The sequence below is a fragment of the Protopterus annectens genome, chromosome 6.part0 (assembly GCF_019279795.1).
Source record: "Protopterus annectens isolate FY-2018-M chromosome 6.part0, PAN1.0, whole genome shotgun sequence".
In the NCBI taxonomy this organism is placed as follows: Eukaryota; Metazoa; Chordata; order Ceratodontiformes; family Protopteridae; genus Protopterus; species Protopterus annectens.
The window spans coordinates 839646584-839663886 of NC_056737.1; the positions used below are offsets into that span (position 1 = coordinate 839646584).

The 17303-nt window shown below is 44.0% G+C and overlaps 1 protein-coding gene across 1 annotated transcript in view; it reads right to left on the minus strand.

Moving 5' to 3' along the window:
• The window catches only part of MARK3 (microtubule affinity regulating kinase 3), a gene marked incomplete in the record, with an annotated part of 2430063 nt that overhangs the window by 1816239 nt on the left and 596521 nt on the right, over positions 1-17303 (minus strand). Inside the window, 1 exon segment of the mRNA XM_044074521.1 lies at positions 2463-2511. Coding sequence (XP_043930456.1) covers positions 2463-2511 — 49 coding nt within the window.

The window sequence follows — 17303 nt, forward strand, 5'->3', positions numbered from 1 at the left end:
GGCCTGGGGGATGGAAAAAGTAATCCTGTTCAGAAGAGGAATCAGAGGAAACAGAAACCTGATCAGAAGAATCATACGCTGTCTCTTGCCTAGTCCTCTTATCAGGAGGGGGATGGGAGCCCCAGATCAAAATAATTAGGTCTTCGGCCATTTTGAGCATCTGTTTTTTAGGCATGGAGGCTTGAATAGGAGAATGCTGTACTTGTTTCTTTGTCTTCAGAGCTGCTTTAGCCTTTGTCTTTGAAGCTGAAGATGGCTTGATATAGAGTTGTGTAGGTCTGAAGACACCCTCAGACGCTGGTGCCTGCTCAGCGGCTCCGGACCCATCTGAGGAAATGATTTGAGTGTCCAATACCTTGAGTATCCAGAGGCCCAGTCGGCTCCACATGGGAGTCGGAAGCAGCCTGTGGCTCTGAGGTAGCGGGCGCCAGAGGCTGCGAAAGTGCCTCACTGAGAACCGGCGACTGGCCTAGCAGAGGCCTTGTCGGTTTTGGGCCTCGGATGCCTATCCTATTCCTTGTCCTTGCTTTTTTTGGAAACTCTGTTGTCAGCTGTTCCGACGGCATTATGTAGTTAAATCTGCGGCCAAAGTAATGAAAAGCAAAATCAAACTGACGCTTAATAGTGCATTGGTTAAATCTAGCACAAAACCAACAGCTAGCAACGTTGTGATCAGGGCCTAGGCAAGGAATACAGTAAGAGTGAAAATCCTTATGAGGTATTTGCTTCCCACAAGAAATACAATTGTTAACTTTTTCTGACATCGGTCTGAAGCAAGAAAGTTTCCAATGGGGTACTTAGCTTTAATGAAGACTTTGGTTCTGAAATTCAGATTTGAAAATCTCAGGAGTCGGCCGACCGGCACTTGCGAACTGCTTTTGCTTCGGGCACCACGCGGCAAGAAAGACTGAAGAAAATGGCGTCGGCTGCATCTTTTATACCCCTGGCGCACTGATGTCAGGGAAGAGGCGACAGCAACCGACGCCGGACCTAGACTTTGGAATTCTGGCCGACTGAGGGTAGCCTGCCAGCAGGATAACCCAAGAGTAATGACTGCAACAGTGAAACACGAACATCAAGCACTGGTCATAACTGTCTTTATGGGGAATCAGTCTCCCACATTGGCATTTACCCTTTTTGGATGACATGAAACCCCACAACAGAAATGCTAAAAGCAAAAAAGGATAAGCAAAAAACCCCAACAGAGCACTTATCTGAATGGCTAGGTGAACAAGCAATGACTGGAGCTATCCAACATATGATCAAAGATGGTGTTTGGACTGGCGGCAAAGAAATTCTGAGGATGATACGTCCGGACGTCAACTTTATGCCCTACTCCTTGCATGGTTAACATGTATGTGATGTGCGGCATATCATGAACCTAAACGCTTTGGTATACCAGACATCGGGCTGCCCTTGTCAGGGGATCCCTCATGTTAAGAATACTGCAACAGTGAAGAAAAGGACAGTTGTCTCCAAATGTCCTTATATGGGACAAGGGAAATACATGTGCTTTCAGCTGGAATGACTGTCTACTGCAGAATCCTACTCAAAAAAAAAAAAACAGTACAGAAGGCATAGTCCTGAAGAGGTAGCGTGAAATCCAGGTAACTTGTGTACTTAAAAATGACAAAATACTTATTTCCAAAACCAATGACATTACTGAAGTAGCTCACATTCAGGTTACCAGAAATAAAACATCAAAAATGATGCAACACCAGAACCAAACACCAGTATGCATTCTTAATAGTGAAGTTTTTACTATTTGGCAGCAAAAAGTAAATATAATCCAGTCATTAAAACTCAATACACATGTTCATGCTACACTGACTTTCAACAGAAAAGCAAAGTCCAAGAATATTTTACAGCTGCCTAGTATTCTCCCCTGAAACTGTCACTTCAATAGTCATTTTGAAAAGATTTACTAAAGTTTAGTGGTACATACTCATACAAAACATTCAGGACAAGGATTTACTCACATGCTCTCAATGGCAATGTGAAACAAAATTAGCACTTTTTCAAGTTACAATACATAGCAGTGAGCAAAGGGGTACACTACTTTCAGCTTGCTTGGTTTAATGTTTTCCCCCAGCTAACAAGATCCATTTTATAATGGATAAATCAGAGTACGTGTTCTGAAATATTCAGACAAACTTCTTGGCTTCAGACACTCATCCAGTGATATGTCACAGTACAGCAACTCATCACGAAAATCTAATACACATGCTGAGATTTCCAACTTACTACTTCAAAAACATTTTCATTAAAATATTTTATAAACTTACTTTCCAACAACTGAACTAAAAGGTATTGAACTTAAGTGAGAATGAATATATCACATGTACTTAAAAAAAATTACCAATTTTAAAAAATCCCAAGAAGCAGTATCTCTAAAAATGGTAAAAATATATGTTGCACGAAAAGAACTGAAAGAACATTTTGTAAATACAAAATCGAAATACCTATATTTGGATGATTTACTATCTTCATTATTCGTACTTCCCTGAAGAGCTGAAATAGAAAAAAACAATTATAACAAAGACCAGTAAGTACATAATTTCCACATCTACATTGAACAGTGGTCAGGAAAACAACCAATGAACAGAACACATTGGCAGTTTTCAAGGAGTCTTTTGTCTTAAATAACCAATATTCAAATAAGACTATTCCCTCAGCATCAGAACCCTGTAGAATCTTTCTTACACACAACCATTCAATGGTATTTCAAGGCAAAGTGCTGTACATAGAGTTCAACAAGAAAACAGAATCATCTGCAAACAAGTGGCATGAGAGGAATGAGTTACAAAACCTAGACTGGAGAGCCAGGATGCACAAACCCTGAAGTATGCCACAAATATACAAAATGAGGAGGGTAAGCAGAGGTACACTAAGTAAAGCTGTCCAAGTTCACTAAAACTTAACTGCAGAGTCTGCCTGCTAACTGTAATGTTCTCCAGTTTCTTTCTTAAAATGCAGTTCTCCTTTATGGTCCACAGTAATCCATCTTGGACTACCATTCTTAATAAGCAGAATACACTTTTTAAATGATGTGGCTGTAAAAAGCACAACGCTGTTAAGGAATTCTGCAAGTGTGGTCTACAATGCTAGTTTAACTTGAACGGTCTGTAACGAACGGGGGGGGTTATGACCAGGTTTCCAAATCAAACTTGTGCGTGACAGACAAATCCACCTCAAGAGCAGAAAAGCTGGAGAGGTATCTTGACATCCCTCAGGAGCACAGAAGATTTAGGAGTGGAGACCAGATCATAATTCTTAGTGCATTGAGCTTTCTTGGGCTACATGTACAACGAAGGCAGCAGTACAATGTCAGTTTCAAAAGTAAAATTTCTGTTTAAAATTAAAAGTAATTAAAATTAATTTTTAAAGTGTAACAGCAAGTGAAAGTTATATACCTGCCATAATACCGGTTCAGTCTTCATAGGTGTGTACTAGGCTAATGACCATTAGAGCTTTAAGCCTAGCCTTGCATCACAAATCTGACAAGTTCTGGTACCCTTGATAAGTGTAAGCAGGGGCTTGGGGAGATGAAATATTTACAAGTAGAAACCTGGGAACATTTACAGGCTGCCCGTGTCCATTAGAGATGGTGGTACCAAACCAGGGATGAATGTCCTGCTCCCCATACAACTGCCCAAGCTGCACTTGAAATGGGCTAGGGAGAAGCTCTGTTTCACATTGATGGGAAACCAGTTCCAGAGAAAGGGTAGTCTCTGGGATACATATATCTGTCTCTCCAGTAGGTCCTATTTATATCACAGGTTAGTTTCAAGTCTTTAGAATGGGTAATTCTGGTGCTTTTTGAGGATACACAAAGAGGTCCCTCACGGTAGGGTCCAACAATGCTTTGCTCTCCTGTCATCAAAAGCATACAGGAGACAGAATACAGGTATATGGCTTTGAAGCAGTCTGCATACAGCATTTTACTTGTGCCCTATATTCTTTTAGTGAGGAATCTCTGTGGATGTTCAAAGTGTTGGATGTGCCTGTTTAGGTAAATACTAAACGGGGTACTGTACTCAATGATAGGTCTGATGAATGCTGAATACAGCTGAACAACCTCCTTGGACTTGTATGCCATACCTTTGTTCCCACGTTTTGCAACATAAGGAGATTTCCTCACTGCTGTAGATACGTGATGGTCAAAGGTAAGATTACTGTGTCCCCAAGTCCCAGACAACTGGTCAGCTCTTAGGGGTGTGTCAATATGACCGTTACCAGGGGTGGAGGACCTACACCAAAGGATATTATGCATTTTTTTACTTCAGTTTTAGTTCATGGCTCTGACACCAGTTGACTGTCAACCCTTCATAGGAGAACGTTTGTGTCAGCAGGGGATTCAAAAACAGCTCCTGACTTGCAGTCTTTGCAAATTTAGTCAGCCAGAGGCCACTGACATTAATTAGCCTTTGGTGAACACCGAGGGGCTGTGGTGACACCAAATGACAGTGCCCTGAATTAAAAGTGATTCTGGACAGAAATGAAATCTCCTTGACTGCCGTTCTACTTCGGTATGACCAGAGGCATCTTGGAGATCTACACAGCACATCCATTCATCCGTCCTCAGTATAGGTAAAAATGGATTGGACCATGACAATCTAGAACATTATCCGTTTACAAACTGGGGTTACTTGGGTCCAGAATTAGTCCCATGCTTTCTTCAAAACTGAAAAGAACCTAAAGTACACTCCAGATCTTAACTGGTTGGGGAGGGGGGGGGCTGCTGGAGGACTTTTCTAGCAACATTTTTACTCCTGGTGCTGCAGATTCCTTCTGACTAGGTGGATCATCAAGACTCTTTCTGTGGAGAGTAAAAAAGGGAACAGCATAACCTCTGGTGATTATCCTTAGCACCCAAATATCCTGTATGATGATGGTCTGACTGCTTGACTTTAGTGCAAGAACAAGTACCCACCCAACTGCTTCCAGAAAGCAGCAGTCGGGCATGCCTTCAGAACTGCTGATCGGATCACTGTGAAAGGGCTGTGAAATCCCTAATTCTGCCATGCATCTCTGCCCCCATGGGCAATGCATGTTACCCAAGAACTTGGTAAGCTCTTTGGTAAAATACTTTTGAAAGTGTGTTGTATAGGCAGGAGTTCAATGCCCTAAATGAAAAGGTCACTGACATGTCCATTTCCTGAATCTGTCCAAGGCTCCTGACTCCCTGATAGGAAGATGGACAGATGCACTCGAGTGCTCCTCCTTTGTAGCCACTGGCAGATCCCTGCTCCAATGCTTCCTATCTTAAGGCACAACCAAGATCAGCTCCACCACATCAAGATCCTTCCACACTCGCTGCACCAGCAGATCTATGAGGACATGGGCGAGCAGAACCATCCATGAGGTAGACTAGCCATGCCCGAAAAGTTTCAAGGAACAGACTCTTTACCCAAGGGCCATCAGTGTACCACCAACCTTGTTTCATTAACTGTAGGATATCACCAAAGGTGACCGTCAGAGTATCGTGGGGAACCTTCATCACCCAAGTTTCTCTTCTGTGACAGACTCCTGGGAGAAGTCCAAATGTGCCCTCTGGCATTGATTCCCAAGACACCATCTCTGGTGGGCTGCAGGAGGACTAGTATCAGACTGGGAACGTGAATGTCAAGCATCCGAAAGGCTAAGTGAAGCCAACATTCCCACTTGATCCAAATGCACAGTCTGTAACAAAATAAAATAAGGGTTGGGGCAAAGCCAAGAATAGCAAACCCTTTCAAACGCCTCAAAAGCAGTGCCTCAATAGGAATCAAACTGACATCCTTTTAATTAAAAAAAAAAGGATGCCAAGAGTGACATCCTTCACCCCAACCTGCCCTAGTTCCAAAGCTGAAATCAGAGAAGCACTATACAGAACTGATAACTCCACCCACCCCCTCAACTCCAACATTTGCATCAATCACACAGCATTGGAGAGTAAGAGACCAAACTGAGTCAAAAAGTGCTATCTGCTCATATGTGGACGAGCTGGAAAGATTGACATGGGGACCAGACCAGAAGGTTGTACTAGAATAGGTAAAACTATGGAGTAATTGGACCCATACCTTACACAACTGAAAGGGATGGTGCAGGGAGAACCCCTAGTTGGAAATGCATCCACAGGAACCTCTGCATCATCCGATTGATATCGAATTCAGTACGGCTCCTTGAAAAGAGACTTCAAAGATGATGCCACTGAGGATGGTGTGGAGGTATGTTCCTGTAGAAAATGCTACTGGAGCCCAAGGCTCAGTGGTTCTGGTGAGAAATGATGAGCAGAACAGGTGACCAGATCACAGAAACCACTGGATCAGTGTGTGATGCCAGACAATATTAAGATAGATCTGTGGAACCACTTTGCTGGCTACTCCAATCTCTTTTCGAGCATAACAAAGCTTTTTTCAGTTCCTTGGACTGGTCTCTAATTTTGAGTTTCGTTTGTCTAATCCTTTGGCTGGAGAAGCCAGAGGGTTGAGCTTTAGATGATTAACAAAGATTCTTAAGTGGGGCCTGTCTAGGCCAAGATCAGACCTTTGAGAACCATCTTGTCCCTACCAGCTTGTAAGGTCCTTGCTCCAAGAGAGGCACAAGCCATGTGATCTGCATTCAGGTGCTCTGCCCTAGGAAGTACACACAGCGAGGGCCCTGTGGTGGGATTTTCTCGTCGCAGGCTGTACACTTTTAGAACACCTAGACCTTGCCCACAATCGAAAGAATACACAAGTATGCCTATAAAATCATAACCATCGAAAGAATACACAAGTATGCCTATAAAAATCATAACCACATCACCACAGTAGTCAGGAAGTCCTACGTGGCACATCATAAAAGGGTTCTCATCCAGGAAAAAAAAAAAAAAAAAAAGAGGTCATTGTTCCCCCTTTACTCGACACTCAGACCCATTAGAGTACAACACCCCTTTTGGAATGTACCTCAAGACATATGCAGCAGCTGGAAAAGCCACAGAAGTACCTCACAAAGAGGATTACTCGCCTCAGATGCCCTACACTGAGGGTCTCAAAAAATTCCAGCTTTACTCCATAGCATATCGCCTACTCTGAGGTGATCTCTGGCTAACATATAAAGCTATGTCAAACCCAGAGCTGTTGGACATGCTACACCTAAAGAAATCCCAATCCCTCAGAGCTACACGGTGTAGGGATCTAAACCTTGTCACCACAATAAACAGGACATGCTGGAGGGATAGATTCCTGTGCCAGACACTTCCCATACTCTGGAACAGGCTACCCATCTATGTCAAGCAAAGTTCTTCATAGCACTCTTCAAGAAAAATCTTGATGAGTGGATGGGAAATAGGAAATGCACCCCGGGGATCACTTCTGTCTCTGCTCGACAGTGGCACAGGAAAATACATTTTCTTGGGTGGCGTAAGCTAGGGAACCTTGTTGGCTAGGCTTACGTAGGCCCTTGGGCCAATAGCCTAGTACCCATCTATGAACTTATATAAACATGTGTACATCAGGTAAACATTTATGGATTAGAAGGAAGCAATGAAGATAATCACCATCTATTCTACAAAGAAATGAATAAATCTACCTAAGCACGGAAAGATTTTTTTTTTTAAGTATATATCTAAATACAAAAAGGAGAGGGCAGAAAAGACGTAGTTAAAAGAATAAACTGCACTTGTCTATGACTTATCAAAACTCTTTGAGAAACACTTTGATCAGGTGGCAAACAAGATCTGAGGTACTTTAGGGAAGCAGACAGAATTTTGGAGGAGTCAGAGCCCTGGTTCCACAGCTTTGGGTCCAATAACTCACAGTTGAACTGAATGAGAACAGGCATCAGATCAGCTTCTAAAATTGTTTCATCTCCTTTCTTTGCCTGCAACACTGGGCACTACTGGTCAATAGTGGGAGACAATCTTACAGCACTTGGGGGTGAAAGTACAGTTTTGTACCTACCATAAATGTAGATGTTAGAGTGCTAATACAGCTGCAGTCATAACAGATGGGTTCTCCTGCCGTTAGGCGGGTCCTCGGTCGGCTGAATTCCAAAGTCTAGGTCCGGCATCGGTAGTCATCGTTTCTTCCCGGACGTCAGTGCGACAGGGGTATAAAGGAACCAGCAGACGCCATTTTCTTCAGTTTTTCTTGCCCCAGATGTCAGGTGCCCCCAAGAAGGAAGGCAATACATAAATTTGTGTAATAATGCAGTGCAATATAATCAAAATACAGTAGTTGCAAGCAAATACATCATAAATGAATACCCAATCAGGTTGTATGAGGATGTGTTAGCCTATAGGCCTGTCCCAAGAAGGGAAGGAGGGAGGGAAACCTGGACTGCAGCTGTATTAGCACTCGAACATCTACATTTATGGTAGGTACAAAACTGTACTATGTTCATCGTGCATACAGCTGCAGTCATAACAGATGGGTAGAATCCCAAAGCTAAGAAAGGGGTGGTAGGCACCAGGTGGAACTAGGAGCCAAAATGCCCTGCAAGACTGCAGTGGCAAAGCCTGCTCTAGATTTGGAGTATAATGGTAGGTTGTAGTGCTTGGAGAAGGTATGCACAGAACTCCAAGTGTCTGCTTCCAAAATATCCTTGGTAGGAACACCTCTGAGGAAGGCTGCAGAGGTGGCTGTGGCCCTGGTGGAATGAGTTCTAATGCCTGTAGGTACAGTTTTGCCATGAAAGGATTAGCAAAAGCGTATGCAGTGGGCTATCCATTTTGAGATTGTCTGTTTGGAAATTGGCTTTCCTTGAGCTCCTACTGCATAGGCCACAAAGAGCTGTTCTGATTTTCTGAAAGGCTTTGTTCTGTCCAAATAACGCAGCTGTCTGTGGATGTCCAAGGAATGTAGTAATCTCTCCCCTTTGTTTTGAGGATTAGGATAAAAAGTAGGTAAATGTATGGCCTGATTTAAAGTTACCTTGGATACCACTTTAGGCATAAAGGACGGGTTGGTTCATAAGGAAACTCTGTCCTGATGGAAGATAAAAGGCTGGACAGCCATGACAGCCTGTAGTTCTGAAACTCTACGAGCTGAGGTGATAGCCAGAAGGAAAGCGGTTTTCCAAGACAAATATTGCAAATCTGATGAGGCAGCTGGCTCAAAGGGAGGCAAGGTAAATTTTTCCAGAATGAAATTAAGATCCCAAGCAGGTATTGGTAGTTTCCTTGGAGGTCTTAAATTCTTAGCCCCTCTGAGGAACTGTCTTAAGAAAGGGTAACAGAATAAAGGTGGATCAGTGTTGTATTCTGCAGAAATGGCTGAGGCATGGATTTTGATGGAGGAGAAAGTCCACTGCTTAGCAGTTCAGCCAAATATTGTAGTATTTGAGGTAAATTCAGTTTTCCAGGATCCTGGCCCTTTTTCTCATTCCAGACACAAAAATGTTTCCATTTTGCGGAGTAAGCTTTTCTAGTGGATGACCTTCTGGCCTCCAAAATGACATCCTGCACCTCCTTGGAGAGTAGGGCCTGCTGTGATGCTAAGGAATCTTCCATGCGGCTAGATTGAGTGTTTTTAGCTGGCTGTGAAGAGTTTTGAAGCTGTGCTGAGTCAGAAGACGAGGTATTAGATGCATGGTCCATGGTGGGGAATGCGTCAGGCTCCTCAGGAGTGGGTACCAGTGTTGCCATGGCCAGTCCGGAGCAAGGAGGATCATCTTTGGTCTGTCTGCTCTGATCTTCAGTAGAACTTTGGGCAGCAGAGGAAGAGGTGGGAAAGCATAAACTGTCATTGATGTCCAACTGAAAGAGCGTCCACTCTCCAGGCCTTTGGATGGAAGATCCTTGAGCAGAATTATGTCAATTGATTTTTGTGGTAGGCAAAGAGATCTATGTCTGGCCTTCCCCATTCTTGGATTATTTCTGTAAAAACTTTTGGATGCAATTTCCATTCGTGTGGATCTGTCATATTCCTGCTTAGGTTGTCTGCCAGCGTGTTTTCCTTGCCTGGCAAGTACTGTGCTTGTAGTTCCATTTGTAAGTCCATGGCCATGTTCCAAAGTGACATGGCTAGTCTGCATAGGGGGCAAGAATGTGTTCCTCCCTGCTTATGTACCACATAACTGTGGTGTTGTCCGTTATCAATAGTTGACCTGGTTGTAGAAGGTCCTTGAAAGCTATAATAGCATTTATTACTGCTAGCATTTCTTTTTCATTGATGTGAAGGTGCTTTTCTTTTTGGGACCATTTGCCCTGAATGCACCGATCTGTCATGTGCGCCCCCCCCAGGCGTAGTCCGAGGCGTCTGTTGTGATGACTTGATTTGCTTGAGGCTTGCTGAATGGAAGACCTGTGTTTGACATGCTTGAGCCCACCACAGAAATTCCTTTTGCAGACATGGAATTAGTGGCATTATTGTTTCCAAACTGTGGCTGTGTTGAGACCATATGTTTTTCAGGTACCATTGTAGTTTCCTCATATGCAGCTTTGCACATGGGATTAGTAAGATGCAAGATGCCATGAATCCCAGAGCCTGCAGGATTTTCCTTGGAGTCAGCCTGGTGCAATTTGCTAGTGTTCTGAAGTATTGAATTAGTTGCCCCTGCTTCTCTGGAGTGAGGTAGGCCATCTGGGTGTTTGTGTCCAAATTGGCACCCAGGAAAATTATCTTCCGAGAGGGTATTATCCTTGATTTCTTTTTGTTGACTGTGTATCCCAGAGAGTTCAATAACATTATTACATAAGCCAGATGTTTCAGAAGAATGTGCTTGCTGTCCGCTTGGATCAGGCAGTCGTCCAAATAGGGATATATTTGTAACCCTTGAAGTCTGCAGTAGGCAATTACTGATGCCAGGCATTTCGTGAAAACTCTGGGCGCAGTAGATAAGCCAAAGGGAAATGCCGAGAATTGATAATGGGTTGAACCTGCAAGAAATCTGAGGTACCTTCTGCAATTTTCTCTGATTGGGACATGCAGGTATGCCTCCTTGAGGTCCAATGTTACCAGCCAAGACTCCTTGCCCAGCATGGGAAGAAGTTGCTGTAGAGTGAGCATCTTGAATTTTGGTACGAGTAGAAACGTGTTTAGGATGGATAGATCCAAAATAGGCCTCCAATCTTTTCCCTTCCTTGGCACCAGAAATAGCCTGGAATAAAAACCTTGACCTTGTTCGTGCGTAGGTACCTCTTGAATAGCTTTCATGTTTATGAGATCTGTAATTTGCCTTTGTGCCTCTGCCCTTTGATTGTGTGGCAGGTTTGGCATGCCTCTCATTTTTGGAAGGGTGTGAAAATTGAATTTGTAGCCTCTGTTTATAATGTCCAGGATCTATTTGTCCTTTGTGACAATATGCCAAGTTTTTGGCAATAATGCCAGCTTTCCTCCTAATGGGGTTGCCATTTGAGACCTGGTTGGCATGCAAAGGGGAAGTCATTGGTTTTGCTTTCTGAAAGATTGCGAGTTGTCCTCACCACTTCTGTGTAGGAGCTTGCCATTGTCTGCCTCAACGATCCTTGGGATTGTCCTCTGCCCCTCGGGCGCCTGTATCTGCCTCTTTGGGGTCTGTCTGTGGCAGGAAAGGACCAGTTTTTGGAAGGCCAATTTCTACTAAAATGTGGGGGTTGAACCTGTAGAAATTCTTTCACAGTTTGCATTGATTTAGCCTTTTCCTCCATTTTCCTTAATACCTCCTCAGCATTATCACCAAATAATACATCCTTTTGAAGAGGGGCGTCTAGTAATTTAGCTTTGACATGATCAGGCAAGGCTTGTTTCTTGAGCCAGGCATGCCTACGTATGACTGATCCTGTAACAGCAGCTCTACATGAGGCCTCTAGAGCATCAAAACCACATTGTAAGGTATGCTTACCCACTTGTTCTGCACTATGCATCAAATCCTGCAACTCCAAGTCTGGTTGTTCAGGTTGTGACATTCTACTTTTCCATTGCGATAACAAAAACTGTTGGTATTTTAGCATATGAAACTGACAGTTTAAGGCCCTCATGGATAAGGTAGCCGAGGTATATACCTTTTTTCTCCACCTTTCTAAGGATCTGGAATCTCTCTCGGAAGGCAATGGGTTTTTGGCAATGGAGGCCTCAACTCCCTTGGGGCCCTGTGAGATGGTTTCTGGGTCAGCAGCACGGCTTTTGTATAGAAATTGGTGTGAGTCAGGGACCCTGTAGTACCTGTCAGGCTTAACTGGAGCTGGAGGTAGAGAGTCCGGGTTTAAGGCAGGCCTCAGAGTAAACATCTAGGATGTCCAAAACAGGAGGTATAGCCAGAGGCCTGTGCTGAGGAAGCAAGAGAAATTCCCTGAGCCTTTTCTTGGAATCTGAATAATCCTGGCCTTCCCAGTGGAAGTGTTCCCTTAAGGTATGCAAAGTTTCCCCAAATGAGTAATCCTCAGGGGGGGGATAAAGAAGGGATGGACTCCTCCGCATCAGAGTCTTCAAAAGGGGCGTAAGAATGTTCCTGATCAGAGTGCTCTCAAATAATTGAGCCCTGATCAGAGGAGGGGGAATCTTCCTCCACTCTAGGCCTTTTGTCCGGAGGGGGGCTGAGAAAGTACAGTTTTTTACCTACCATAAATGTAGATGTTCGAAAATCCACATTGCTGCAGTCCTTACACTTGGGTAGTCCGCTGTCCTCGGTCAGCCCGAATATCAAAGTATAAGGCTGACGTCGGTCAAGGCGCATTTGACTGACATCAGGACGTCAGGGTACAAATGCACATGACCGACGTCATATCCTCAGTCTTTTCTTGCCCCAGATGTCAGAAGACCCTAAAAAGAAAGGTCAAAACCAAAAGACAGCAAACCAACCAACCATCCTTGCACTAAAAATATGTACAATATATACAATATATACCATATTGACAACCCAACCCACACAACCGCCTCTAACTACAGAGGGGAAGGAGGGAGGGTAAATTGGACTGCAGCAATGTGGATCTTCGAACATCTACATTTATGGTAGGTACAAAACTGTACTATGTTCTTCATCTCACATTGCTGCAGTCCTTACACTTGGGTAGAATCCCAAAGCAGAGGAAAGGGAGGATGGCAAAACTATAAGGAAGCAGGAGCTGCCAAAATGCCCTGCAAAATAGCAGTGGCAAACCCAGCCCTAGATTTAGAATAAAGTGGAAGGTGATAATGCCTAGAGAAAGTATGCACTGAACTCCAAGTAGCTGCCTCCAAAATATCCTTAGTTGCCACCCCCCTCAAAAAAGCTGTCAGTGGCAGTAGCCCTAGTGGAATGAGGCCTAATCCCAGCTGGAATCTCCTTGCCATGATGGGAATAACAGAAAGCAATGCAAAACCCAATCCACTTAGAAATAGTTTGTTTTGACACAGGCTTGCCCTGAGAACTCAAAGCAAAAGAAACAAATAACTGCTGAGACTGCCTGAACCCTTTAGTTCTGTCCAAATAATATCGCAACTGCCTGTGTACATCTAAAGTGTGCAAAATCTTTTCCCCTTTATTTTGGGGATTTGCATAAAAAGTAGGCAAATGAATAGTTTGGTTTAAAGCCACACTAGAAACCACCTTAGGCATAAAGGAAGGATTAGTATGTAAAGATACCATATCCTTATGGAAAATTAAGAAAGGCTCAACTGCCATAAGGGCCTGTAATTCAGAAACCCTTCTCACAGAGGTAATGGCCAACAAAAAAGCAGTCTTCCATGATAAATATTTCAACTCGGCCGTAGCTGCAGGCTCAAAAGGTTGTAGAGTGAGTTTCTCCAACACAAAATTGAGATCCCAAGCAGGAGTAGGAGCTCTACGTGGGGGTCTTATATTCTTTGCCCCTCTAAGAAATTGCTTGAACAAAGGATGAGAAAACAATGGTGGGTCACAATCATAGTGAGCCGAAATTGCTGCAGCATGAACCTTAATAGAAGAGAAGGACAAACCTTTGTCCAGTAACTCAGAAAGATATTGAAGAGCCACACTTAAATTAGGCTCAGAAACATCAAAATCCTTTGCTGCACTCCAAAATAAAAATCTCTTCCATTTATCTGCGTACACTTTCCTTGTACTAGGCCTTCTAGCTTCCAAAATAACATTCAAAACTTGCTGTGGAAGTTGAGACCCACTATGGTTCAAAACAGAATATGCCAGGCTGTTAGGTGAAGAGAGTGAAGCTTGACATTGAGCAAATGACTGTCCTCCTGAGACAACAGGTGTGGAATCGAAGGCAAAGGCCATGGAGGCTCCCGTACCAGGCTTCTCAGTAATGGGTACCAATGCTGTCGAGGCCAATCTGGAGCTATCAAAATCATCCTTGGCTTGTCCTGTCTGGCCTTTAGTAGTACCTTTGGGAGGAGAGGCAGAGGTGGAAAGGCATACACATGAAGATTGCTCCAATTGAAAGAAAGAGCATCCACTTTCCAAGCTGTGGGGTGAAACCTTTTCGCGCAAAACTTTGGCAGCTGGTGGTTTAGTGGAGAAGCGAACAGATCTATGTCTGGAGTTCCCCATGACACTGTCAATTTCTGAAATACATGAGGATCCAATTTCCACTCGTGGGGATCCATAATTCGTCTGCTCAACACATCTGCTAAGGAGTTCTGTGCTCCCGGCAGAAACCTTGCCTGAAGATTTAGCTGTAAACTGAGAGCAGTCTCCCACAAAATCATTGCTTGCCTGCATAGAGGATAAGAAGGTGTTCCCCCTTGCTTGTTGATGTACCACATGACAGTTGTGTTGTCTGTTAGAATCAACACCTGCCCTGGAAGAAGTAAATCCTTGAAAGCTATTAATGCAAACTGGACTGCTAACATCTCCTTCAAGTTGATATGTAGATGTTGTAGTCTGACAGGCCACTTGTCTTGTATCCACTTTCCATTCAGATGAGCTCCCCAAGCTTTGAGGCATCTGTCGTTAGTATCTGACTCGCCTCTGGCCGGGTCACAGACAGTCCTTTGTTTAGGTGACATTCCTGAGCCCACCACAACAATTCCTTCTGAATGCAAGGTATTATTTGAATGACAGTGTCCAGATCCTGGCAGTGCTGTGTCCATACATTTTTGAGATACCATTGTAACTTCCTCATATGCAGTTTGGCATTGGGAAGCACCAGAATACAAGATGCCATGAACCCCAAGGCTTGAAGGACTGTCCTTGCAGTCAGCCTGGACTGATGAGACAATTGATGAAAGTAAAGGGAAAGATTCTTTTGTTTGTCCGGGGTCAAAAGGCCATCTGGGATGCTGTATTCAGTCTTACACCCAGAAAGCACATGTCCTGAGAGGGTACTAGACTGGACTTTATTTCATTCACAGAATACCCCAGGCATCTTAGCACTGCTATCACATATTCCAAATGATGAAGAAGCTCGTCCCTTCCTTGAGCCAGAATCAGGCAATCGTCCAAATAAGGATAGATCTGTATTCCTTTTAGCCTGAGGAAAGCTATCACTGGAGCCAGAACTTTCGTGAACACTCTGGGCGCAGTAGATAAGCCAAAGGGCAATGCAGAGAACTGATAATGAGAAGTCCCAGCCCGAAAGCAGATACTTCCTGCAACTCAGTCTGATAGGAACATGAAGGTAAGCCTCCTTGAGATCCAAAGTTACCATCCAATGATCTTTGCCCAGCAGAGGTAAAAGCTGTTGTAACGTCAACATTTTGAACTTGGGAATGTCCAGATAAGTGTTGAGGGTAGATAAATCCAAAATTGGTCTCCACGTGTTCCCTTTCTTTGGCACTAGGAACAGGCGAGAATAAAATCCTAGGCCCACTTCTGGCATAGGGACCGGCTGTATGGCCCCTATTTGAAGTAACAGAGAAATTTGTTTGTGAGCCTCTATTCTTTGCTGAGGAGGAACGTCTGGCATGCCTTTGAAAGGAGGCAAGGTATGGAAATAAAACCTGTAACCTTGGTGTATGATATCCAATACCCATCTGTCTTGGGTAATTAAACTCCAATTTTCCTTGAAAAGTGCCAACCTTCCTTCCAAAGGTGCTGCCAGACGAGAAGGCTCTGGCAGCTGAAAAGGTAGGTCATTGGGTCTGTTTAGGAAAGGACTGACCCCTGCCCTCACCCGAAGACTGTGCAGGTGAACTCCTGTTCTAGGCCTGAAAGAGCCCTGAGCTCTGCCCCTACCACGTCTAGACCTACCCCTAGACTGGGAATCATAAGAAGGATACATCCACCCCTTGGTAGGCCAATTTCTACTAAACTTCGGAGGCTGAACCTGCAAAAAATCTTTAACAGTCTGCATAGACTTAGCCTTGTCTTCCATTTTCTTTAAGACTGCCTCAACAGGAGAACCAAACACATCAGATTGTAAAGGAGCATCTAAAATCCTTGTCTTAACATGGTCAGATAAATTCTGATCCCTCAGCCAGGCGTGCCTGCGAAGAACTGACCCAGTGGCAGCCACCCTAGACGAGGCCTGTACAGCATCAAAACCACATTGCAAAGAATGCTTACCCACCTGTTCAGAAACATGTACTAAATCTTGTAACTCTTTACACTCAATACCTTCCGCCAGAGCATCTACCTTAGATTTCAATTGTGAAAGGAGATAGTTTTGGTATTTTAACATGTGAAACTGGCAATTCAAAGCCCTCATAGCTAGGGTGGAAGAAGTATAAACTTTCTTTCCCCATCTATCCAAAGCCCTGGCCTCTATCTGGAGGAACCGGATTCTTGACAACAGAAGCCTTAACACCTTTAGGCCCCTGACTAACAGTTTCTGGGTCTGCCCTAGGACTCTTAAAAAGATACTTATGAGCTTCAGGCACCCTGTAATACCTATCCGGTTTAACAGGAGCAGGAGGCAAAGAATCAGGATTAAGAGAAGCCTCTGCAAAAACATCTTCCACCACATCCAGAACAGGAGGTATAGCCAAAGGCCTATGCTGGGGTAAAAACAAAAATTCCCTAAGCCTTTTCCTGGAATCAGAGAAGTCCTGACCTTCCCACTTAAAATGCTCCCTCATGGAATGAAGAGTCTCTGAAAAGAAAAATCCTCAGGAGGAGAAGCAGAAGGAGTAGAATCATCCACATCAGAATAAGGAGAATACTCCTGCAAGTCTTCAGCGAAGACTCTGAAACATCCGAAGCCTGCTCAAAACTCCTAGCTCAGGTTCCACCCTAGGTCTCTTATCAGGAGGGGCCAAAGAACCTCTAATCAAAGTAATCAAATCTTCTGCCATTTTAAGCATATGCTTCTTGGGCACAGTTCCTGAAGAACTAGGGGTGACACCAACTGAAGCTAAACCTGGCCTGCCTCTGGGAGAAGCCTTGGAAACAGAAGGAGAGGGCCTAACCACCGTAGGAAGGGAGGGGAGTACAGTAACCTGAGAAGCCCCTTCAGCCTGACCTGCCTCCTGAGAGGCCACATCCTGCAATAACAAAGTCTCTCCCTG